We start from the raw sequence: 25,229 nt of genomic DNA, 5'->3' as shown, positions 1-25,229 counted from the left end.
GGTATCGGGCACCGTTTGCTGCTACCTGGAGCGCGGTCCGGGTGACTTGCACAGAGGCCGCTCACGACGGGTGCCGGCGCATCCGCGCAAGGCACGCGTCGCGGCATTGGCTATGCAGCCGCTTCCCCAGCTCATTCGTGCAGCTGCGACGGCTCGTGGTCGATATCGGCCGGTCGCGTCGAAAAGTCGGTTGCTTGACTCATGCTTCGCCTTGGAAATCCCTTCCCGTTTTTGGAGCAGGGTAGCGCCACGTGTTCACATGGATGTGGTAAGCGGCACGGGTCGAAACTCCAGTACTTGGCATCCGCTGCAGGGTACCCGTCCCTGATTCGCCATCCAGCGCGCAAGCTATGGATACTGACTGGTGCTTTCTGGTGCGCATATGCGGTGCTCACTAGCAACTTCAAAAAGGCAGACTGGATGGTGCCCACAAAAGCCACGCCTGTCCGAGCCAACAGCAGATTCAGAATCGAATGGTACGCGATGACGTCGATCACGGAATCGTTCACGGGTTTCAGCTTGAGCTGACCCACCAGATTCTTGTTCCAGACATCGCCTTCTGGGCGCCAATACTCTGTGTAGAGGACGCGCACTGGTGCATGCTGCACGGCTCGTTTGAAGTCGACAATGACGCGCTCGGTCTCGGTGATCAGTAAAATGTCGCGCACGCCGAGGCACTCACAAAAAGCAAGCGCGCTCGCAGCCAACTCCGAAACCGGGATATGCTTTTGCTCGATGTGTTTGCTTCCGTGTCGAGCATGCACGACCACGAGCGGGTTGTTCTGCTCTAGACTCCAGCGCTCGCGTTGGGTAAGCGCAGCGTGCTCCAACCAAACCTTGGGTTGCAGCAGCACGCGCTGCGCAACAGCGTAGTAGAAGAATCGCCCGTATTTCTTGAGTCCGCTGCCAAAGGCGTGCTCGAACATGCTCCAGGCCTGGTAGATTGCGCGACTTTCGATCCGGGCACGCGAGAGATATTTTTGTCGGAAAATCACCACCCGTTCATCGATGGATTCGATGCCCTTCCAGTCGGGGATCGCGCTCCAGTTCCGTGGAATGACGCGGTCGCGGAGCGCCTGGTCGAACTGCATCCGCGTTGCGCAGTACGTGACGTCCTCGAAATAGCAACCGTACGATGCAGGCGGCCAATGACACCAACGCCACGGGTAAGACGTGAATGACGGCAGGAGCAGCAGAACGCGCCGTTCGACATGCGCAACATAAAGGAACTTGAACACCGTGATCAGACTGAAACCAAGTCCATGCTGATCGGAAAACTCGTCTACAATCAGGTATCGGGCCTTGGCGCAGTCTGTCGGGTTCTGGGTTGCCAGCAGCGCCGCCGCAACAACCTCCACAGCAGAGCGCCCGGACGTGCCTGCCTCCGATAGGTCTCGACGACCCTGGACGTGCGCTCTCTCTTGGTCCACCGCGTCTGTACTTGAATCGACGCTTTCCGCCCCGAAACGCCGAAACGGTGACACGCTCGGCGCACACAGCAGACCCAGAAGAAATCCTGTTCCAAAAAAAGCGATCGCAACGAGCCACAGTACACCCCGCCGGTTCCAAGAGGATGCACGTCGCAGTCCACGAGAGCGAGGACTTTTTCCTTCTTCCGGAGATATGCTATGAAAAGCTCTGGACGCGAGCATCCGCACCCGCCCAGCAGCAGCCGTCGAGAAACAGCAACGTTGAAGAGAAAATGTGAGCTGCAGCTGAGCAGTGCCCTGCCGGATTGACGCGGCGCACCTGCGGGCGCCTTTTGTCGACGACTCGAGCGGCATGTCAGTCGGCAGGGCACGGCTCAGCAATGGACGGCTGTGGCGCGCTGTGCCCCTGGCTACCTGCGGATCAACACGTGCAGCGATCTCTGGATCGCGGGATCGATCCCTCGCCTAATTCGGCCGACGGATCGCCGCCCGCGCCCTGCAGCAGGTTGTATGGGACAGGGGGCAGCCAGCCAGCCTGCCTGCCAGCCAGCCAGCCTGCTACTGATGCATACGATGTTCACTCTGTTTGCTTTTGTGCCTGGTGTCGCAATAGGCGCTGTATTTGGGCTGTGAATGACGCGCACGAGCGTACACTGGTGTGAGGCGTGACGCGTCGGGTGGCAGGCGCAGAGCAGGGCGGCTGTCGTGAACGCTACGAGACAAAGGGACGTTCTTCCGAAATATGTGTGGTGCACCGTGTTACGCGAGCGGCGCTTGCGAACGGAACCAGTGGAGCTGACGCGCGGATGTGTGCCTCATGACGTCTGCCTCAGCATCTGAGACGCTACTGTAGTATTGGGGTAGGGGTTTGGATGGTTCAACAGCAACTGCTGCTGCGTCTGCTAAAAGTCGTGCACTTGGAGAGTGAGCGCTTCGCATCAGTGCCAGACTCGACGTCGAACTAGTCTTGGAGACAGTGCGTCCAACCGCTGCCGGTACCAGAGCCGGGCGAGCTCACCGTGGCTCCAGGCGCGAGTGCGTACGCGTACGCTTCGACGCGCTCGACTCGTTCGCTGACGACAGCAAAACGCCGCACAAGGGATAGATGAAAACCGAACACGAAAGAACGTGCTCTGATCCTGCATTTCGAGATTTTGTAAATAGGCAGCGTCGATGTTCGAGGTGCAGCCATAAGACCCTAAGGATTCATACGTCGTATAAGGATTCGAGGTCGTGTTTTCGGAGTGACGCTCTCGACGCATCGCCGCAGGAATTCGTTTCGTCACCGGAGTCATGACGATATGCGAAGCCTACGAACAAGGGTTCATAAAACGAACGATATCGCAATTTTGCACTGCATACATACAAGCTTCTATTCTTCTCGTTTTCTTAGATGCAGGATGTGCAAATCATGCATGCTTCGAATAGTAGATCTCTCTGTTTCGAGGCGATTCTCGTGGGTGCAGCCATTCGCGCCGCTCGATGGATTTGAGAACCCGGTCGACGATGTCCGCTGGCGAATGCATTAGAAACGCATGCCGAAAGTTCCCTGACTTTCGTGCTTCAAGTAATCAATTCGGGCCAAATGACAACTCTACCCATCTCTATGACCATCGACGAAACGGCATTCCAATTTACCATGATACTTCTCATGGGATATGCTACGCGACGCCCCCGTCTCCGCAGTGTCCATCGACTACGACCGTGGACTCGGACCTGAGACATCACAGCGATCGCTTCCAGTGGAGCATTCGTCACCGCTTTGCGCGACGGGAGCGTGAACGGATCCAAGTTGCTCGACTTGATCTCCGGCCCGGTTTTTCCGTCTGGTACTTTTTTCTTCATGGACAGCATTGCGTTCAACAAATCCTCTATCGAAACGAACGGTTTGCGCATGCGTGTGCGGCGGACAGAGCACTCACCGAGGGCATTGCGCGAAACAAACCCCTGATCATTTGGTACGGCAGCGGGCGTCGAACCTGAGGAGCGCATCGAGGGGAGCCTCCTCGACCTGTCACGGGCATGTACCGGGTGATTGAGCTAGCGTTCACATGCCACAGAGCTGCCCTCGAACGAGGAATGTGATGGATCTAGAAGAACACCTGACCATGTTCAAGTGTTAACGATTCGAAGGGCGCACCGATGTTGGATACGAAGAAGATGAAAACGACAAGTGGAGTATCGATCACAACTTCTGCTTGTGCATGCAATGCATCGACAGCAGCCGGAAATTGCGAAATCGGGACTCGAACGCCACCATCATCAATGTGCTTCGACTCCCGGCACCAGTACTGACAGCAAAAGAGATTCCGTCGTATGTTTTGAGCCTGACATAGGACAGAGGGATGAAAAGCGGTCGCAAAGCAAGCCCCGAAAGCTTGCGTTGACGTACGTGAGAAGAACGAATACTTGAGCGAGAGCGCCCGAGATTGCAAAACATAGACTCGCCCGAATCTCATTCTAACGCGGGTGTCGTCGACGTCGTCCTTGAGACGAGTAGATAGAAAAGCACCCGCAGAAATTCGAACGTGCAGCGACGATACATTCCCGACCCGCGACCGTTGTCTCGTACCAGTAACCGTCAGAGCAGCGTCTGCAGCCGATGCACGCAAAGGCATCGTAGATCCATTCTGCATCGATGTTGTGCCAGCGGTATGCTGCGTATCCGGCCGCTTCATGGAAATACCACGCCTCTATTTCAGACGAAGATCATTGCATGAACCTGACGGAACGTAGCATCTGCTGTGGCGAAGCGGCAGTTCCTTTCCTGGTTCCCGAAAGGTTCTGCACATCCACGGGGGTGTTGTCAGGTGCACGCCCGTCAATGGCGGCGCAGGCAGCAATCCTCGCCAGGGGGCGTGGAACTGGCTGAGATCTCTAACATACAACATTTTGTATGTTTATGGATATCATGGTTGTAGACGGACAAATGCGATTGTTCCATGGCGATGATTGGATTCGGCGCAGCGACGCTTCGTGCAGCAGCAGCCATGGTGCTGCAAGTGCGCACATAGGGTGGAGCGTTCGCGGGGTGCGTTCCTCAAACGGCCTGCTTTTTATTCATGCAGGCGGGGCTTCAGCGCCTTGCGCGTATGCCAGCAGGAGCACACGCTTGCTGGCGCAGCTGGTTATGCAGGCCTCTGCTCGCTGAACCCGAACCAACACAGGCGGCAACGGGTGCGCAGCTCCCAGCGCTACGCTGGTTTGCAAGCAGGCCGCCTCTGCACCCGCCGCGTCGAAACGTTGGTGTGCCCTCCGCAGAGATGCGCGGCCGATTCGAGTCGATGCTGGATAGCATTCGTACCCCGCGTTCGCCAAAACGAGAGTCGCCCATACCACCGCGAAAGTGGAGAGTTCTTCGCGGCGACTACGTGCAGGTGATCGGCGGCCCACCGGGCGATATCGGGAAAAAAGGACGTGTACTGGAGGTCATTCGGCGGAGTAATCGAGTTGTGGTGGAAGGCGTGAACTATGTGAAGAAGTTTGTTCCGGCGCCGAGTGCAACCGTGGGTGGCGGCCAACGCAAACGCGTTATCCTGACGGAGGGCCCGCTGCATGTCAGCAACGTGGCAATCGTGTGTCCAGAAACTGGTCTGCCGACGCGCGTTGGCATTCGATGGCTCGAAGATGGGACCCGAGTACGAATCAGCAAGCGAAGTGGTGCGATTATCCCGCGTCCGGAGATACTTCGCCAGCGCCGAACACCGCGACCTTTCGATGGGCGCGTCCTCGAGTCGCATGTGACTCGTGTTCAGGATGCGCAGCGCCGAACGCTGCCTGCAGAGCCCGGAACCTAGTGAAAGTGGCAACAGCCGAGGCGTGAGTGCGCGGTTTGCGGCGAATGGTTGCAGGGCAGGACGCAAGGGTGGCGTTCGTTTCCCGTAATTCCCTGTTTTGGTGTTCGGAACGGAGCGCCGGCGAACTCGTTGATTGATGGGAACGTTTGCATCCCCAGAAGATGGGCAAGCTACAAAATGGCGTCTGTTACCCATACCGCATTTGGTGCTAAGCAAGGCAGCAAAGCCTCGTACTGAACGTTGATGGCTGCACAGCGGCGCCTCGGATAACCGCCCGATCTGCACTGCTGCCCAGTGTCAATGTCGATGAAAAGGACTTGAGTGCTCCATGTAGCGGGCAGAAGACATCCCGCCTATGAGGCAGCGTATGTCTAGCACCTACGTTTTCGGACGCGGCGCGCATGGACACCAGCGTTCATCATCCAGGCTAGCCAACAGACTCATTCTTTATCGGAGATGCATCATGCTTACTTTGCTGCGCGCCGGCATACGCCGCGTTAGGTGTTCACTCCCCAAGTAAACCGACAAACACGCGCACACTGGGAACGTGGCAACCGTCACCAATGGGCAGGTTCCCAGTGCTCTATTCCACTTCTCTTGGTACATGTCGTGCGACAAACTTGTCGCTGCCTCGCACGACACCGAAACGCAGGCTGCAGTTGCCGCATCACCAGCACCCTGCAACCCCGACCATGCCTCATTGTGTTGATGCCTCGGTGAGTGCGCTCCCGTCGCCTGTGTCGCGCCGGCCAAGTCACGAATCATACTTCATCGGTGCAAGGATGCACACGTGAGCGGTAGATTTACACAGCGGTTACAGAATGGAGGCATGCGCATCTCTCAGCGCAGCAGCGGATCAGGCTAGCCTCAACGGTGTTCGCGAGGCCTCTGTATCGCGAGCGTACACCGCACTAGGTGCGGCGCCTCTTTTCCGGAACAACGACCGCGGACACTGAGGTTACGCGGGTTTTAGTCGCGCTGCTGGTCGCTCGAGCAGCGACCTTGCCGGGTTTCCGACCGCGCCGGGACCCCAACGAGCTTGCGTCGAGGATCGTCAAACCGCGTACAGGCTGCGCGCCGATATTGGCATGCGCATCCCACGAGAGCGTCGGGAGTGCTTGCACCTTCGTGCCTTGGTCGTCTGACGCTTGCACCTCCTCGGGTCGAAGCAGGAGGAACGTGAAAAAAGCCCCCATCGCAAGCTGACTCACTTGGACGCCTTTCAGCGGATCGACAATCCGTGGTTGGGTACTGCTTTTGAGTACGCCTGTCCTGCCTGCAAAACTCCTTCCAACGACGGTCTCACCGAAACCCATCTCGCCGTAGGCGGGTGACGGACCCCAGGCGATCGTCGTGCACTCCTCACAAGCGATCATCGTCGATGAGATGCCCACGGCGATATCTCGAATTTTCCAGCCGTGCAAATCGTAGAGCATCTGCGGCGATGTCGTCGCTTCACCGGTCATTTTTGTGATGCCCCAAAAGTACACGGTGCCCATTTCGGTCAGCGCATAGCAGCAGGAGGCGCCAGCGTATAGCTTGACACATCGCCGGCGGTCGTCGCGCAAACGCTCGAAAAACTCCATGCATCGGGGACGCAGCTCATCGTTCGGCGTTCGATGACCTAAACGACCATAACCACCGAATCCCCACGACCAGACGCGGTGGCGGGAGTCTAGAGCAACCACATGCCGCTGACCACAAACTACCTGTGTGAAGCGGGGTATATCCTCGCTTTGTTCGTCCATGCTTTTGGACTCATCGAGAGCAACGACGATGCCGTCCGAGCGCACGAAGCGCGTGACCCGTCGCGGCAGGGGTTCGCTCTCCACCTCCATGCGTTGTTTGCCAATGACTTCGCCGGTGGTGCCCAGTCCCAGGACACCGTCCCGATGTGTTCCAAAAGTGTAGAGCGAGCCGTCATCAGCGAGCACGACGGAGAACTGTTCTCCACATCCTACCTGGGCTGCTCGCACGCCCATATGTTCTGCGAGGTACGTCAGGCGGATCGGGGTCACAGCTGCCGGTACATTGGCCCCGCTGGCGCTGATGCCCCGCGCACCGACACCAAGCTGACCTGCATCGTTCGCCCCGGTCGCGTACACCACGCCGTCGTCCATGAGGAAGAGCGTGTGTGTGCGACCACAGGCGGCGCCGGTGCAGCGCCCGCCCTTGATGAAGACGACAGGCATAAACACTGGAGCAAAGCGCCGCGCTGTACCTATACCGAGCTCACCGTGCGTGTTTCGCCCTATTGCCAGCGCACGTCCGTCAGTTAAAATGAGCACGGCGTGCGCTGCCACCGGTCCGCTAACGATCCGCAGCATCTGTGCTCGGTCAGCTGGTGTCGTGAGACCTCCCAGTGTGACCGAGCCCGTGAGACGATGTGGCGCTAGTACCTCTTCCCCGTACTCGATGGCGCCTTTGCGGTCGCGCCCCTGTGTGTCCCATTTGCAGGAGCCACAGAACAGGAGCTCGGCGCCCTGCGCGCCAGCGTTTGGGTGTACCATGCCGGTGCAGTGAACAGAGACTATGGTGCACGATAACGAACTATGTCGATATGCTGCGCACACCGCACGCCTTTCAAAGAAAAACGCTGCCGCCAGCGGTGCACAGTAGTGGCGGGAAACCCGCCCTAGACAAGACGTCCCCAACTGATGTGCAGACGCCTCCCAGGTTTTTCGACCGGCCACCTACTACTCGTTTCAACTTTTTCTCATATAGTTCCACTTTAGATGATTGTCCAACAAAGTTCACTCTTGTTCATCCTGGAGGTCTTCTTTCCATCACCGCACATCTCCTTATATTGACGGCTGCGTTAAAGTCTCGGTTCACAAAATCCATACGTTTCTTGCCATTGGTTGTTCTTACTGATGCAAGTAGTCCTCGAACATTCGCCCTCCTTTCCATTTGCTCTTCCGCCAGCCGTCCGTACTTTTTTATATCTTCAGGGCTCCGCTGGCACTCTTCTATCTCGACTCTCTGGAGCGTACACCCCAGTTCATGGTACGTATAGGACGCTCGAAACTCATCTACCGGTATCGTAACGAAACGCCTTGCGCACTCCATGTACGTTCTTGTCGTTGGAGCTGGTGTACATCCTTTTCGGGTCTTCCAGCGCCCTGCTCCGTGTGCTACCAGGAGCCTCTGACTTGCGTCCTCCTTCAAGGCGCTCAACCCATTGAAAAAGTTTGCGAACGCCCGCTGCATCCCACGGAATAGACTCATACGCAGACAAGCCTACCGGGACTTTGTATACTCTTTCCACAGCGCCTTCCAGTGAGCAACACGAACTTCCATGAATTTCCGAAAAGCTTCCGAGTCCGCTCCTCGGCTAGTCAACTTGGTCATAGCTTCCAGGTGCTCTTTCATTCCTGCATTCTACGTCTCGATTTTCTTGCTTGCATTCATGATTCCCGATTCTCGATGGTATCTCGCTCTCGAGAATCTCAACAGACGCATGTCTTTCTGAGGCAAGTTACCGTCAATGCCATCTTCCGCACGCTTGGGTACTGCGATGGTTACGATATTCGTGTTCCCGGGGTCCGCGCCAACGACAAGGTCGTTATCCTGGGGATTACACGTTTCAGGGCCCATCTCCATCTTATCTTCATGCTTCGTCACGGGCGAAGCCCAAGGCGCGATGGGACGATCCACCTTCAACCTCCGATACTGTACACACATGGCTACTCCATCGGTTTCGATCATCCCAGCGAATACCTTTTATTTGCTCACTTTGAGACGATTGACATCGAAGATGTTCTTCCCGTACATCTCCCGATTTTCACCGGAGAACTCCTCCCTGCTAACATCGAACTCGGGACTGATCTCCTTCATGATGCCTTGAAGGACTCTGGAGTCGATAGTCACACAGTGTGACTCGATGTTGTTCAACGGAACGACGTTAGGGTGCTTCCCCATTAGGAAAGCCTTTCGTTTCTCCGACGCATCATTTTTCTCCTCACTCAGCTTCATCTATGCCTCGCGTTCCAGTCCTTGGTCCAGGAACACGAAATAGCGCAGGATGAGGCGATCGTATCTTTTCTTATCTTTTTTTCATCTCTGATAACTTTTCTGTTGGGTTCGCCAGCCCCAGTACGGCACGATGCTCTTGTATAACCCAATGGATTACAGGAGCTTCATTCTTTCTCCTGCGTGATGTCTTCTTGTCGAAGAATTCGATCTCCTGTTCATTCTGGCAATCCTTCGTGATGCCATTGATAATCGCCCATATTCCTTTGCGAGCGATGCCCGGGTAGAGTGCATAGACGGAGCGTTTCATGAAGCGTTCGAGGTTCATCGTCAAATGGTTCTTCAGGTCCGTATGGTACTTGATCGTCCCGTAGGTTTAAAGATCCGAATCACCCCTGAATCGAGTACCCTCAGGGCGGTACTCGGCGTGATTCTCGTGGAGGGCATGAACCCGCTCATTTCCCCTCCGCGTTTCCCCTGTGCCAAGCATCAGGCGACAAATCAAGGTCCTGTCGAAAACGCTTCCGAAACCTCGACTGTTTTGATGTCCGTCACTGCTGCTGTGCCAGGGAAACTTCGTGCGCCTGATCCCACGCTGGAATGTGTTGTCGACGGGGCGCACTTCGGTGCAATGGATGGAACGTTGCGGAGCGGAACGCTGACAACATCTCCGTTCGGGCGCACAGGAACGACGCGATGCTTGGCAATCACCGCTGTCTGTTTCGACTTATCGATCTGCGTAAGCGGATGTAACCAAACGGCACCGAAAATGATACAGGAGCGAGCGCACGACCCGCTCGCGCCCTGCGGGGGTCCGTTGCTCCTCTGCGATGCCCTCTAGCGATGCCCGTTGTCTTTACGCTGCATTCCCCGATTCTCTTTTCGCGAAAAGCTCGTACTCAACCTCTAGACTATCGTTTGTGGGATAGTCGGCTACAACCCGCTCGTACAAGTAGAGCGCTTTCTCGTTCGTGACACTCTCGTCGATGTAGGCGCGTGCCTCGCGCAGCAGACGTGCGCTATCTCGAGACAGACCCCACAGATGCAGCCGAATACCATAGCTCCTATACTGACGGGCTAGGGAGTCTAGCGCCTCTAGCGCTGTCGCGTCCCAGATGCGGCTACCAGAGAAGTCGATGATCACGTGCTCATGGCCTTCGGCACGATCCCGTGCTGGGTCGAACAGACGACTGAAGCGCTCCGCCGTGCCAAAGAACAGCGGACCGTCAATCCGGTATCCCCGCCATCCGCGCGTTTGCTCGTCCTCCGAAATAAAGCTCTGGGCGGTAATGCGTCGCGACGCTTTATAGGCAAAGACCAGCGCCGAGAATACCACACCAAACAGGACCGCCAGGGCGACGTTGCGCGTTGCTACAGTCATCAGGGCAACGCTCACAATGGTCAGCGAATCAGCGAGAGGTATGGCACGAAACAAGCGCAGCGATGCCCATTCGAACGAGCCCAGCGCCACCAGCACCATAAGGCTTGCAATGGCTGGGACGGGAATCCGAATCATCAGTCCGCTCGGATTTCTCGCCAACACGAGAAGACACAGCGCCGCAGTCAGTCCAGAGAGACGCCCGCGTCCCCCTGATTTCGTGTTCAGGAGCGACTGGCCCAGGAGGCCGCAGCCGCCCACGCCACCGAATAAGCCCGCGGCGATATTCCCTGCCCCAAGCGCTAGACACTCCCGACGCGTGCTACCCCTCGATTCCGTGACTTCGTCTACCAAAGTCATGGTTAACAGAGATTCCAAAAGACCGATGAATGCGAGACCAAGCGCGGTGCTCAGAATGGCCATCCATGCCAGCGGTGTTGACGGCAGGGCTGCCCAGGATACGCCAATGGCCCCTGACTGTGCCAGCGTGTCGCGCAAAAAGTCGCCAAGCCGCCGCACAGGCGCTTGCGTCACCTCCGCATAAATGGATGCCACGAGGATGCCCGCTAGTGGGCTTGGGAGCCAACGCAACAGCTCAGCGAGGCGGTGCTGCCACCGATGGGTACTATCGGGGCGCCGGCGCTGTAGTCGCTGAATGATCAAGGGCCATACATGGGCGACTCCAGCGGCGAGCGCTGCGACGATCAACGCTGCACGCAACATGTTACCCTGGAGCCAGGGTGCGCCCGGGCTCAGCCCGGTTCCCGCTGGAAGCTGAAACGCATAGACCTGACTTGTCGCCGTCAAGATGGCGATGCCGCTGATGAATCCCAGAAAGGTAGGGTACGATATCAGCCGCACAAACTTTCCCAAACGATAGATCCCGAAGAAAAGCTGGAGTATACCGCTGAGCACCACGGCGGCAGCGACCGCTGCTGCGCCGTACTGTTGATAGAGAGGCGCTTGCAGAATAATGAGCGCTGCAGATGTTCCTGAGATCATGCCAGGGCGTCCTCCCAGTGCGGCAGTTATCGCACACAGGAGACCAGTCGAGACGATTCCAGCGAGCGGCGGCACGCCCGTGGCCAACGCGCAAGACACCGCCGCAGGCAGCAGCGCCATCGCCACCGTAATGCCCGCCAGCACTTCCTCTACCGTCGAGCGTAGCGGATAGCGCGCTGTGCGTTCGTCCAAAATCCGACGCTCTCCAACGAAATAGCGCCCGATATCCTCACGCGGTGCAACGAGCGGGAAGAGCCCTCGCTCACCAGGCTTGGGACGGTGCCTCGCTTCGGCGTCGGGGGTACCCTCTGGCGCCGAATCTGTCCCCCGTACGCGAGCAAGTGCTCCGCAGCGCGTACGCCGCCTCGCGCGGAACCCAGGCACCACCAGCGAGTTGCACTGGCTCCGGTTCCGTACGACGAAACGTACACCGCTACCGCTGAAGGTATTCGTTACTATGAAACCGCCTAAAGCATTCTCAACGCCCATGTTCCGACGAAAGTACCTTGCGTGTCCAGTGGACAGGCAGTGCACAACAAGGCGCTCGTCCACTGCCGATGCTTCCGACGCGAGCGCTGAGATCCGTACATGCAATCTCGGATGGCGGGCAGTTTGATCTCCGCATGAATCTATAATGTAGGGAGTATCGGGCATTCGCATTTTTTTTTCAGTGAGTTGAGTGCCTTGAAGGAGGATGAAAGTCAAAGGCTCGTAGTAGCGTACGAAGCAAGGCGCTGGACGACCCAACAAGGGTGTACACCAGATCCCACGACGAGAACGTATAAGGAGTGCGCACGGCGTTTTGTTATAATACCGGTAGATGGATTTCGAGCATTGTATACACACCATGAACTGGGCTGTACACTTCAGAGGGTCGAGATGGAAAAGTGCCAGCGGGGACCTGAGGATATAAAAAAAGTACGGACCGCTGACAGAAGAGCAAATGGAAAGGATAGCGAAAGTTCGAGGATTGCTTGCGTTAGTAAGTACAATCAATGGCAAGAAACGTATGGAGTTTGTGAACCGAGACTTTAACGCCGCAATCAATATAAGGAAATGTGCGGTGAGAGAGGAAAGACCTCTCGGGTCGACGATAGAGAATTTGGTTGGAAAACCGCTCAAAGTTAAACTATATGAGAAAAAGTTTGAAGCAGTAGTAGGTGGCCGGTCCAAAAAGACGGGCAGGCTTCTGCACATCAGTCGGAGACATTTCTTCTAGGGCGGCCCGGTCGCCACTACTGTACACCGCTGGCGTCGTTCGACTTAAGAATGGCGTTTGGCGAGGGGTACCTCTTTGCTGATTCGAGACCGAGTCTGGCTGGCTTCGTTGCGCCCGCGAGCTCAAGTCGACACGGGTGTGCAGCACGAACGCGTCTGTGTGCGCGAGGCGTTTCGCACCCGGGACGCCAGGAGCGGCTGTTTGTCGGGCGTTTCCGAAGTGTCTGCTGGGGGTACGCGAAACTGCGCAGGCCGGTTGGAGTTGGTCCGCTCGCCTGCTCCATGACGGCTAGCATTGAAGTAGAGCGCAAGTTTGTGCTGTCTCCAGAACTGACCCAACGGTTGCTGGAGAGGCTCGAGTCGACGTCGATCGTGTCAGAGAAACGTCGGCTGCGTACTGCCTGCTTTACGGATACCTATTTTGACGTACCAGATGCCTGGGCGCTAACACTGCGCGACTGGTGGCTACGGCAACGTGAGCTGCAGTGGCAGCTCAAAATACCTTGGGGAAAAACGCCACGCACAGCTACGCTGGACACTTACCGAGAGTTGGACGAGTTCGCAGACGTGGAGGCTGCGCTCGGGTGGAGCCCGGACACGGCTCTTCGGGAAGGCCGCATAGCACCGTTTGCCCGGATCGTGACAGAGCGCGAAACTTTACAAGTCGTTTATCGCGGGCAGACCTTGAACATCGATCTGGATCGGACGGATTACGGTTACACCGTTGGCGAAATTGAAGTACTGGTTCTATATCGCGATAACGATCGATTGCTTAGCGGAACCAGTCCAATCATGCAGGAGGCCGTTGCGTCAGCGAAAACGCTGATTCAGTCATTCGCGGATGAGATAGGCATTGCATCGACAGAGACAATCGTGCGGGGAAAATTAGCGGAGTACATTAGACGCTTTCGTCCCGAGCATTACAGAGCGCTCGTGCGTCATCGCATTCTACCTGATGCGGGCGCACCAATGGAGCCCTAGTCGGCACTGCGCGAGTCCCGCGCGGAGCCCGATCCTCGGCGCGCGCGGGCAACGATCAGCGTCTAGACATACCTGCTTTTAGATGAACAATACGGACACCGCTTCGCAGGCGGCTTTTCACGGACACGCCCCCAGCGACGTCATCTGCGGGACGGCGCATCATGAAACACTGTACCTTGTTTCCATTTCTGGCACAATATAGACACCACTGCCCGCGATGAACCGACGCACATGTCCGCTGCCAGCGGCGACACCGTGCGCCGGACGGGTGCGCGCGTGCGCGATCGATCGGCATGCAGGTGTCCGCAGCGTTTTCCCTCCGATTCAAATTTTCAAACCGATCCCGGTTGTGCTTTGGCGTTCTCACCGTCTCTCTTTTACTTCGCTCACAGGATGAGACCGATATACAGCACACTCTCTACATCGAACATAGCCAATAAACCCCCGGCACCAAAAGGGGATGGGACGAACACGACTAGTGGGAAAAGCGTCCCTACGAGCCGGCTGGGTACAGCTGCAGGTGCGCCATCGGTGTTTCGCAAACCGGCGCTCGCCGCTGGCAGATCTGAAGCGTCAACAGGGGCACCGAATGCAGCTCCTTTACGTCCTTTTAATGCGGGGAATATATCCGTTATACGACCTACAGCGGAAGTTCTCGCTGCAGCAACTGCGACGAATATCGGCAAAGCCGACGACTCCTTCGAGCAGGAGAATCTCAACCCGATGCAGAGGTGGAAACGTGCAGTCGAGCGCCATAACCAGAAACTCGGTATAGCGCCTACCGAAGCCGAGCCTGCGAACGAGCTCAGCACCGTATCGCAGCGGGAGCGCTCACGAGCGCCCCCGGCGGCTGTACGACCGCTCCCCGGGCAGGCGCAGCGCGGTGCGCGTGCTCGTTGGCCGCCCGGCACCGACGACAGACCGCCGTCAACGACGAGTGCCGCGGTCGAGACTGCCGCCAGTACGGCACCGGTACTGAATGATGCGGGTGCTGGCGCAGTTTTCGGCGGAGGCAAGGGCGAAGAGATGTTCCGTCGACGTTTTCAAACGATTGAAGCGTCGACGGGACCCGAGCCTGGCCCGCGACCGAGCGTGCGCAAACCGCCAGTGAATCCGGGTCCAACTCAGGATGCAGCCAGAGATCGAGTGACAGAAGAGCAGCCGCTTCCTGCTGGCACCACGTTCATCCGAAAATTCCAAGCATTCGCCACGGACAATGAGCTTGGTGGCACTGCACTGCAGACCGCATCTGCTGCACCGATGCGGCCCGGGGAACTCAGAGCCGCAGCATCGACAGAATCGCCCGCTGGTCCACCGCCGCGCGCACCGAGCGTGGCACGTCCGGCACCGGCGCTGGCCGCTGGAAACGCTGCACCTGAGCTGCAGCGTCTTGGAACGGAGGCAGTGGCAGCAGCGGCACCGGCGGCAGCGCTCTCCACGGACGACACTGGGCGGCCTGTTTCGACGCCAGCGAATCCGGATGCATCGAATGCCGCAGCTGGTGAGCGCACGGTGCCGCCACCGCCGCTGTCCGCATCCGATACCGGAGCGGGAGCGAACGGCGTCCAGCAGGAAGCGCACGACCCTGGGCGCACCGCCGACGCCAAACCTGAACGCATGGACGAGGCGCGGCAGGAGGCGGCGACGCGCACTCGCGATACCTCGCACGCGAGCGCCGACGGACGCACGCCACTGCATGTCGCCCAGATACGCGCCGAGCTCGAAGAGGCTCGTCGTGAACACCGTCTGCTGCTCAAGAAACTGAGTGGTATCGAGAAAGAGCGTGACTCGGTACGCGCGGAGCGTGCCCAGCTCCATAGCGAGCGCTCAGCCCTGGCTCGAGATCGCGATGCGCTTATAGCGCGCGTCATGCGACTCCGTCAGCTCATTCGACGTGAGGCGGCGCTGGCGGAGAACGTCCCGCGCCATACCGGGAGCGTGCGCCACGGCGCCGGGCGCTATCGCGATCCGCTGGCGCGCAATGCCTGCTCCGATGAGGAGCGCTCACGCGCTCGCAGTCGCCGCGCTCCCGAGCGACACCGTCGTGAGCGGCGGCGCCGACGTGCCCTGAACGACAGCCTTTGGGAGGTAGGTGTCCGCTTCGGTCGCTGGTGGCGTAAGCTGTTCATTGCGCCCCGAACGCTCGACAGCGATGCTTCAGCAGCATCGCGATACGACGACTCGGATGCATCCGCAGCATACGTGTCCGCCGATGATGCGTGCAGCGGCGCACGCATCGGCCGCCACCAGCGGCGTCATCGACAGCAGCAGCAGCAGCAGCAGCGCGCGTCGCGTGCTGTCCCCGATTTCCCGCCACGTGATCGCCAGCGGCGGCAACGTCGCGCGCTACGCTCGGAATCAGCGGTTGCAGCACGCGGCACGGCGCTCGATGACACGGAGGCGGCAGCGGCGCACGGACGCGTGATGGCGCTGCAGCGGCGACACGCATGGCAACGCGCGAGCGGCGGATTGCACGCACGGCGGGCGCGCGCTGCGCCACCCGGCACCGTCGCGACGGATGCCGAAGACGATTCCGAGCAAATGAACGCGTCTAGCGCCGATGAGGAGCACGATGCCTATGAGCAGCCTCCGAAATCCGCGTTATTGGAGTTAGAGCAGCAGCTGCGCTCTTTGGTGCATCGGTTGGAAGCTATGGATACCGTTCTGGTGACCGAAGATGATGCACAGCTGGCAGGCGATCGCGGACGCGCTGACCTTGCAGCGTCTGTGGCATCGGGAAAGCTCGCAGCCGAGCCAAAACCGACAGCCGCTCGTGCTGCAGCGCCTATCGATGCTGTTTCCGCGGATGGGCCGTTCGTGATACGCCGACGGAATCCTCACGTGCACAGCGGCATCCGCGGTGTTAGTCGACCAATGCGGCGGCCGATGTCGCCGGCCGCGGCGAAGCGCCAGTCCATGCGTCGGACGGGGAATCCGGCCGCCGTTGTCGAGGTCACCAGTCCGCGACAAGCCCTGCGAGCTGCGAGACGTGCGTCGGCAGCGCCCGCTCGATCACGCCTGGCTGCGGCAGAGGCGCTGCTGTCGGACTCGGACGCGCTCGACAGTGACGTCATTGATCCGGTCGCCTCGGATGCGTACTCGGAGCCGCTTGAGACCGTGGACGCGTACAGGGATCGCGATATCAGTCAAGGGGACAGCCTTCTCTATCCAAATGCAGACTGGTGAAAGGGTGACTTGTGTTTACGATGGTGGTTATGGCCGTCACCGTGGTGGTGGTGGTGGCGGTGGCGGTGGCGGCGGCGGTCGTTTCGGATCATGCTAGGGCGCGACACGTGGAAACCGATCAGCGTTCTGTTTAAACAAACCGAAAAACACCCATTCCTTCGATCTAACGCAAATTGAACCATACCAACTGTTCAATCGACCAATCATGACTTCCTCGCGGGTTGCAAAGAAGCGTCTACGTCCGATCGCGTTCAGACAGACGCACATGCCGTCAACACGCTTTGCCGGAGATGCGCACCCAGCCCCGTCATATGGTTGCAGCGGCTATATACGCATCGGCACTGCATCTGGTTTGTCAGTCTTTATTTGAGCTTGGAGCGACCGTTCAAGCGCACAGCGACGACGACGACAACGACGACGACAACGACATTCACATTGTACACTGCTTCACTCTGGTCGCCAGCGCTGCGCCCAGTTCAGCATCGCATTTGCTCCAGAGCTCCAGCCAGATGGCTCGCAGCTCTGGGGTCACGCGCTCATCTGTTAGCAGTTTCGCGATCCGGTTCACGAACCGCTCCTTGCGCGCCGGATCGAAAGAGCGGTAACGTTCTCCAGGCTGCACAAAGTCGCACTGATTTGGAACCAGCTGCTTCACCCGCTGACCACGTAGTTCATCGCGAGGCGTTGGGAATGCGGCCGGGGGCGCCTCCGGCACCGGGTCTACGCGGCTGGGGTAGTAGTTCACTTCGCCCTGACGCAGCATCCAGTTCTGCTGGCCATCATAATGGTTATTATGGAACGGATTCTTTGGTGCGTTGATCGGCAGCTGCAGATAATTGGCACCAATACGGTATCGCTGCGTGTCGGCGTAACTGAAAAGGCGACCCTGCAACAGCTTATCGTCTGAATAGTAGATACCTGGGACAACGAGTGCCGGCGAGAAGGCAATTTGCTCATTCTCCAAGAACTGGTTATCGCAGTTCTGATTCAGCACCATGCGACCCACAGGGCGAAGCGGAAAGTCCTTCTCAGGCCACTCTCTCGTCGCGTCGAGTGGATCGCCCCACGGGAACACGTGGTTCTCAACCATTGCCGGGTCCATGGTTTGGATATAGAGCGCCCATTCGGGATAGTCGCCTCGGTCAATTGCCCGGATCAAGTCATGCGTTGCGTGAGAAAAATCCTGACCACACACAACGGCAGCCTCTTCGTCCAACAAGTTTTCCATACCGCACTTGGGGCGCCAGTGGAAGCGCACGTACGTCGAGCGTCCGTCCCTGGTTACAAGGCGGAACGAGTGCACTCCGCTGCCGCGCATATGCCGATAGTCCTTCGGGATACCCTCGTCGTCGAAAAGGAACGTGAGCATATTCAGGCTTTCGTGTTGGTTGCTTAAAAAGTCGAGAATCCTCCAGGATTCCTGCGCCTCTGTCCGCGGGTTTGGTTTGAACGCGTGAATTAAGTCCGGGAACTTGATCGCATCCCTGATAAAGAAGACCGGCAGATTATTTCCGACGAGGTCCCAGATTCCTTCACGAGTGTAGAACTTGACAGCAAAACCGCGCGGATCACGCAAGGTTTCCGGTGAATGACGCGAGTGAATGACCGTCGAAAACCGGACAGCCACCGGCGTACGGCGACCAACCTCCGCGAACATGTCCGCGCAGGTTAAGTCTGTGATATCGTGTGTCACCTCAAAGTAACCCTTGGCAGTCACACCGCGCGCGTGTACAACACGCTCCGGTTGCCGTTCACGGTCAAAGTTAGCCAGCTTCTCCAAGAGGTGGTAGTCCTCAAGCAGCACCGGTCCACGCGGCCCCACAGTGCGTGAAGACTGGTTGTTCGTCACCGGCTGCCCAGCGTTCGTGGTAAGCACGTTCACGTCAAAAGTATCGCGTGGTGTATACTTGGTTGGGTCCATCACTAATATTGAAAACTTCAGCCCAGAATCTTACCGCACTCGTATCTAATGGCGAAGAAATACGAGGAAGATGAAGCCGTAGCCGAGAGTGACGAGACAGTTCACGTCTCGAGCGCGTGTGTGATCTCGGGATTCCTGGAATGCTATTTTGTACATCATAGTACATACAGATTTAATAAAGTACAATTTATTCGTGATTTGAGCATTGTTCCATGGAGCGCAGCGCGGGGCGACGCCCGGTTCTCCCGCCGATGCCAAAGCGCTTCTATGGACCATGGAGGCCAGATTGCGCGATAGATCGGTATTGACATTCGGGAAAGCGCCCATCATGCTGCTGGACCCTACCTTCAGGTTCCATTACTTGTACTTCCTTTCGGATGTACTGGTTATTTCGTGCATTCCACTGTGCACGTAACCTTCCTTGAGCATTCGCAATCGCGCTTACACCCCTGGAGCAGATGCGGCACGGAGACAGAACGGCTTTGCCATGCCAGTGAGGGCGTCGCCTCAAGTTGTGGTTCATTGGATACGGGTTCGGACTACATAATCATGCTGGGAGCCAGTAAGCTGCGCAGACAGACCTAATGCTTGCAGCAGCACGAAGCGACGTACTCGGAGTCCACTCGGACCAGCGCGACGCCCAGAAGCAGGCTGTCCGCTCCAATCGTTCCCCAGGAATGTAGAAGACTTCAGACGCCTCAAGCGAACGGTCCGAACACCAATATGGGAACGTAGACACGGAACCAGTCGCGCCCGTAACGCCGGCTTGACTCTATACCGGAACTACAACCTAGCATACACATGCAAGTACTGGTGGGAGGCGCTGGAATTCCCGGGACTTGCTCGCGGTACCCAGTGGCTCGCCAAAATCCACGTTGGTGGTTTCTGACTAGCAGCACCGGCTCTAAGCCGGATAGGAGCACTGGAATCGCACTGGGAATCACACTGTCCCTGCTGTCGAGACGAGATCCCCGAGACGCTGACATATTTACTGTTACAGTGGCCGCGCTGAAAGCAGGAGCGCAGCGATCTCCTTGAAGGACAGCAGCAGCTGGGCATCACCGTGATAGTCGACGGCCGGACACTCACTTTGAGTGCAGCACTGGCAACTGATGGTCCGCTAACAGAGCCTCAGCGCTCACTAGTGGCGAACAAACTCACATGCTACCTTCTAGGCGGATGGTCCAGCGAATCGGATGCGCACACGGGTTTAGTGCGCTTTCTGCGCCTACCTTCTGTATGAGTGTCGAGCACAAACCCGCATTGCCAACCGACAACAACGCATTCCATGCATGATCACGAAGGAGAGAGGCGGCCCCCACGATATATCCTAACAGTGAAGTTTCTCCAGCGTGTCGTGCAGCGAAGGCAAGCCTGCATCCGCAGACTGTCCGAGCACACACTGACGACGAATCCCAGTTCTACGTCGGGTGAACCACGCCTCGAACCGACGCCCTCTGTGGTATGGAAAAGCCCTCCTAACTCTATGAACTATCTGCTCCAGCGGTTAAGTTCCAAAGGCGTATGATTAGGTTAGGTACTAAGCGCACCCGATAGAACGTATGAAACGACCAGAATATCCGAGAATCAGTATAGGTAATGTAACTTGGAGGTAGGACGTTTGATGGATACCTCACCGCGCACAAAAAATAACACACAAAAGAGGTAAGAAAACATAAATGCGCATAATCGGAGAAAGCTGGCACAAGTAAACGTCTTGTCTATGAAAAAAATCGAACGTTCGCGACGCATCCGAGGCGATGATGTCCAGGTCTGCGCGCACCGCATCTCGCTGCCCCGATCGCTGCACCGTCGACGATGCTCGATGCCGCAGCGCCGGGCGTCCAGCACGCACGCATGCACGCACCAAAAACGCGATGCGTGCGGCGTCGGCGACGCATCGCCGGCGGCGTCGTGACGGTAGGCGTCGACGAGCGATGCCTGCCACACGCGACGTTGACTGCGTGTTGGTGTTGTGGTGTGTGCGCGGCACGAAGACACGCAGCGAGCGCGAGCTGAGACCTGGCAATATGGAGGCATTCGTTCAGATTCCAGTTAATTCCTCTTTCTTCCAACAGAATGTGAAGCTTAACTTGCGTCAAAAGTCTCTTGGCGCTCCTCGTGCGCGAGTGGCGCGTTCTGTGACGCTGCGCATGCGCTCATGGGGCGTGCGCCCGGGCGGGGTGGAGAAATTCGCAGACGAGCTGGTGGAGACTGCAAACAAGATAGCATCGCCTGGTCGTGGTATTCTTGCAGTGGACGAGAGCACGAAAACCATCGGAAAGCGCTTGGCAACGATTGGTGTGGAGAACACGGAGACGCACCGGCGTGGGTACCGCGAGCTCCTCTTCACGTGCCAGGGGCTCGGTGAGTACATCAGCGGTGCTATCCTGTACGAAGAGACATTGTATCAGAGCACTCGGGATGGTCGTCCATTTGTGGACTGCCTGCGGAACATTGGCGTGATTCCAGGCATCAAGGTGGACAAGGGTTTGGCGCCGCTCCATGGCGCAGCGCTCGCGCACGAGACCTGGTGCACCGGCCTGGACGGGTTGTCGGAGCGAGCAGCCGCGTATTACGCTCAGGGTGCGCGCTTTGCCAAATGGCGTGCGGTTATCCAGATTGCACCAGGCGGTCCGACTCGCCAGGCAATTTTCGAGAACTGCTACGGTCTCGCGCGGTACGCCCGAACTGTGCAGGATCAGGGCCTGGTGCCGATCATCGAGCCCGAGGTTCTGCTGGATGGCGACCACACCATCGAGAGGTGTGCTGAGGTCCAGGAGGAGGTCTACTCCATTCTTTATAACTTGTGCCAACAACAGGGAGTCTTCCTGGAGGGCTCGCTTCTCAAACCATCCATGACGCTCCCTGGTGCCGATAGCAAGCAGCAGGTCAAGCCGGATGTGATTGCTGAGATGACGGTTCGCACGCTGGAGCGGACGATCCCTGCAGCGGTGCCTGGTATCATGTTCTTGTCTGGTGGCATGACGGAGGAAGAGGCCACGATCAACCTGAACGCCCTGAACAGCCGTCCACGCAAGGGACCGTGGGCGCTGTCCTTCTCATATGGGCGCGCGCTGCAGCAGTCGTGCCTCAAATCGTGGATGGGTAAGGATGAGAATGTGCGGGCGGCTCAGGAGGCGCTTCTTGCACGGGCGCGAGCCAACAGCAAGGCGAGTCTGGGCAAATACGTTCCGGGTTCAGAGCCGACACTGGATGTAACTGGTACGTTTGAGGCTGGCTACAAATACTAAATGGATGCGTTCAGATCTTGAGTAATGGGTTGGTGAGGGTACACACAGAACACTGCGTCATCGGTAAAAGCATGCTTAATCATCCACATTCGAATACTTGGGTACGTTGCTGGAAACCCTGTGGCAACGCCAACGCCAACGAGTCCTTATCGTCGCGCACTCTCCGTCACCTATTTCCATCTCTATCCCACGCTTGCGTTTCCGCGTTGCCCAACTCGGTCGCTTTGCCCGTGCGTTCATCCACCACAGACATCCACATGAGTACCGCAGACCCGAGTCGCACGTGCTGCACGGTGGTGCGCGCGTGGACGTCACCCCACTTGACACAACGCGGCGCACCGGCGTCCGAGGCAATGACTGCGTCGCCTTTCCCGGGAAGTTTTCTCGGTTACCGACAATGATATCGTCATCGGGACTCTCTAGTCAGTATCAAGGTTTTTTGATCAAAATGCAGGGTACAGTGTTGAGCGCCTGCTCGGTTGAAGCGATCGCCAGTACGCGAGCTGTGCCAAGGCAACAAGTCGTTGATCAGCGGCAACCTCAACCACGAATACAGAAACGTCGGCAGCTCCGGCACTGCAGCGGACGGCTCGCTGGATCAATCCAGCTTCCAGTCTCAAGAGAAGCACTGCTGCAGAGTTGCTGTATGCAGAAGCGCTTGTAAAGTGGCCAGCATCTCCTCTCTGACGCTCAGCAGCAACTGCACATTCAGAGCAAACCCGGGTTCCATGCTTCAGTCCTGTACCAGAGCGCAACGCAACACCGCGTTCTAGCACGTGTGCATGTATCCTCACTTTCGATGATACCTGTCCTGGATCACCCAGAGAATCAGTGGATCGTCCCAGGTTAGTCCGAATGTACGAACCCTGCCGCTTCCCGATGCGTCGTGTTCACTGCTTCCGCAGACGCTTCCAGGATCTATCTCGTCCACAACCGGTGTGATGCTGCGAAAGTGGGTGTCTGATCTGGTGACTTCAAAGGCGTTGAGGCGATAGCAGACACTTGCTGTGGAACCAGATGCATTGCGGCATATACCGTGCACACTCAACGGTTTCGTTCCAACCTTTCTGCGGGTTTGAGGCCGACGACTCTCGCGAAAGATGTGCAGGTGTAGAGGTCCGAGTCGCCGGCACTGCAACCGTATTAGGATGCAGTGGAACGCGTCCTGTAGCTCGAGTGTACACCCTAAAGTCTACACCGCTTCCATTGGTCATCAACACAGACCTTTGCGGATTTTTTTGTGCTGTTGGCCGCGATTCCGCTCGTATTTCTCTGGCTTTAAATACGAAGGTCTCTCGTTTCATTGCAGTTCCGTTGTCTGCGGTCGATAGGTAATGATCGCGGCGTGCTTGTTGAGATTTCACCGCTTCCGGCTGGTGTCTATGCATTTCATGCAGGGGAAGAATCTGCGAGCTTCGCTTCGATGACCAAATTCATCTTGTTCGGGGACAACGTCGGCTTGCCCGTTGCAACAATGAAACGTAACCGTGGTTAGGGGTTCTCATGTGTCGACTAGACCGCATGCCCGGAGCGCCGCTCTACAGTCCATACAGGCTTGCTAGATCGCCCGATAGATGGCCATCGACACGGGCAGAAGGCTTCCAGAAATGCCCTCCTCCGTTTCTGTGCCCAGTGCCATATGCTATGTTCACGGGCGTCTTCTAGGCGAGTCCGGCGTCGAGTACTGTGTCCACTGCACATGCCAGCGCATGCGGTCCCATTAGAGAAAGAATTTTGCTGAACGCGAGGTTGTCCATGATGCATTAAATACCGGATGGAAAGCCCATAATGGAGAACAACTCCATAAATCTCGATCCGTCTGCCTTCCCGTCGTGCAAGCGGTGACAAAATCTCCCGAAACAGCAATTGCTTCGACGACTCAAACCCAAGAAAGACGCTTTTCCATGGAAACCGAAGAGCCGGGATCCTCTTGAAGCAGTTCCCGTGTAAAGTACCGTGCTGATGCTGTCGAGTACTGTATCGTCGATAGCCACAAATAGAGAAAGACTTTCTCTTGAAACGGAATCGATCATTCGGCGCGGCATGTCCAGTGCGCTTTCAGCATGAGTTTGTGGACAGGTCGTCCAGGGACAAGGTCGGGTATGTTTCTTCATCAGTCCAGCGCCGCGAATCGCTGTTCCAGCCTGTTTCCCTGAAAAACAGAGATCGAAAAATTGAAAGAAACGCGTGATTTGAGCATGGTGCGCAGACGGAAAGAAGAAGAGTGGAGTCTTATATACGGGAATTGGATGGCGATATCGGTCATTACACCAAATGCCTGCTTGAGAGTCTCGCGAATGATCTTGAACGCAGTGACGTAACGTGTTGCTGCGGCAAAAAGCCTAACAAGTCATTTCGAAACGCCGCTGAGAATCCCAGAACTATGTAAGCAACCGTTGGCCCGTATTGCTCTAATGTGAATGTAGAGGCTGCAGACCAAGAAACTCTAGAAGCTTGCCGGGTTCAAGAATCCCAGAACTATGTAAGAAACCGTTGGCCCGTATTGCTCTAATGTGAATGTAGAGGCTGCAGACCAAGAAACTCTAGAAGCTTGCCGGGTTCAAGAATCCCAGAACTATGTAAGAAACCGTTGGCCCGTATTGCTCTAATGTGAATGTAGAGGCTGCAGACCAAGATACTCTAGAAGCTTGCCGGGTTCAAGAATCCCAGAACTATGTAAGAAACCGTTGACCCGTATTGCTCTAATGTGAATGTAGAGGCTGCAGACCAAGAAACTCTTGAGGCATTCCGGTTCGTGCAGCATATTTGGAAAGACGAAAACCTCCAAGGCATTCCAGACGCAGACGCGCACGGAACCGCGAGCGCCTTTTCGAGACCCGTGTCGAGCGGCATCAGCAAGACTAGCCGCTGCCTGTAAGCAGTCTCCACGAAACACTGCAAAGCAGGGTTGGCCCAAGGGACACCTCAGAGTATTCCGCAAGTCCTAGTGCCTGAATTTGGCTCCATACGAGCATTGCATGCTTTGAAAAGCGAAAGAGACCGAAACATTTCGGCGTATATCTGAGTGAATTTTCGGTCCACCGAAGACGCGAAGCAGCCGAGATCGATGGGCATCCACTACCGGCCAGT

General features: G+C 57.1%; 8 protein-coding genes across 8 annotated transcripts, besides 2 other annotated features; 4 read left to right on the top strand and 4 right to left on the bottom strand.

Moving 5' to 3' along the window:
- Positions 1-1,240: part of a sequence feature (possible transcribed region) that runs on past the window's edge.
- Positions 132-1,784, bottom strand: CYME_CMI056C (hypothetical protein; the record flags this gene model as incomplete). Its single annotated transcript, XM_005536189.1, has 1 exon — positions 132-1,784. The coding sequence occupies one exon, from the start codon at positions 1,782-1,784 to the stop codon at positions 132-134; it is 1,653 nt and encodes a 550-aa protein (XP_005536246.1).
- A 2,708-nt stretch (positions 1,785-4,492) lies between these two features.
- Positions 4,493-5,227, top strand: CYME_CMI055C (mitochondrial ribosomal protein L24 precursor; the record flags this gene model as incomplete). The annotated part of the gene is made up of 1 exon (XM_005536188.1): positions 4,493-5,227. One exon carries the CDS (start codon positions 4,493-4,495, stop codon positions 5,225-5,227), a length of 735 nt encoding a protein of 244 aa, XP_005536245.1.
- Positions 5,228-6,138: 911 nt separating this feature from the next.
- On the bottom strand, positions 6,139-7,737 carry CYME_CMI054C (similar to guanine nucleotide exchanging fractor; the record flags this gene model as incomplete). The annotated part of the gene is made up of 1 exon (XM_005536187.1): positions 6,139-7,737. One exon carries the CDS (start codon positions 7,735-7,737, stop codon positions 6,139-6,141), a length of 1,599 nt encoding a protein of 532 aa, XP_005536244.1.
- A 60-nt stretch (positions 7,738-7,797) lies between these two features.
- Positions 7,798-9,754: a sequence feature (repetitive element).
- A 301-nt stretch (positions 9,755-10,055) lies between these two features.
- Positions 10,056-12,068, bottom strand: CYME_CMI052C (probable sulfate permease; the record flags this gene model as incomplete). Its single annotated transcript, XM_005536186.1, has 1 exon — positions 10,056-12,068. The coding sequence occupies one exon, from the start codon at positions 12,066-12,068 to the stop codon at positions 10,056-10,058; it is 2,013 nt and encodes a 670-aa protein (XP_005536243.1).
- A 780-nt stretch (positions 12,069-12,848) lies between these two features.
- CYME_CMI051C (similar to thiamine triphosphatase) lies at positions 12,849-13,778 on the top strand (the record flags this gene model as incomplete). The annotated part of the gene is made up of 1 exon (XM_005536185.1): positions 12,849-13,778. One exon carries the CDS (start codon positions 12,849-12,851, stop codon positions 13,776-13,778), a length of 930 nt encoding a protein of 309 aa, XP_005536242.1.
- A 231-nt stretch (positions 13,779-14,009) lies between these two features.
- CYME_CMI308C (hypothetical protein) lies at positions 14,010-16,964 on the top strand (the record flags this gene model as incomplete). The annotated part of the gene is made up of 1 exon (XM_005536184.1): positions 14,010-16,964. The coding sequence occupies one exon, from the start codon at positions 14,010-14,012 to the stop codon at positions 16,962-16,964; it is 2,955 nt and encodes a 984-aa protein (XP_005536241.1).
- Positions 16,965-17,394: 430 nt separating this feature from the next.
- Positions 17,395-18,885, bottom strand: CYME_CMI050C (catalase; the record flags this gene model as incomplete). Its single annotated transcript, XM_005536183.1, has 1 exon — positions 17,395-18,885. The coding sequence occupies one exon, from the start codon at positions 18,883-18,885 to the stop codon at positions 17,395-17,397; it is 1,491 nt and encodes a 496-aa protein (XP_005536240.1).
- A 2,030-nt stretch (positions 18,886-20,915) lies between these two features.
- CYME_CMI049C (fructose-1,6-biphosphate aldolase, chloroplast precursor) lies at positions 20,916-22,139 on the top strand (the record flags this gene model as incomplete). Its single annotated transcript, XM_005536182.1, has 1 exon — positions 20,916-22,139. The coding sequence occupies one exon, from the start codon at positions 20,916-20,918 to the stop codon at positions 22,137-22,139; it is 1,224 nt and encodes a 407-aa protein (XP_005536239.1).
- Between the last annotated feature and the right edge of the window lie 3,090 nt (positions 22,140-25,229).

Source organism: Cyanidioschyzon merolae, chromosome 9 (assembly GCF_000091205.1).
Source record: "Cyanidioschyzon merolae strain 10D DNA, chromosome 9, complete genome".
Lineage (NCBI taxonomy): Eukaryota > Rhodophyta > Bangiophyceae > Cyanidiales > Cyanidiaceae > Cyanidioschyzon > Cyanidioschyzon merolae.
The sequence above is the reverse complement of the archived record's forward strand: the minus strand, read 5'-3'. Positions and strand labels throughout refer to the sequence as shown.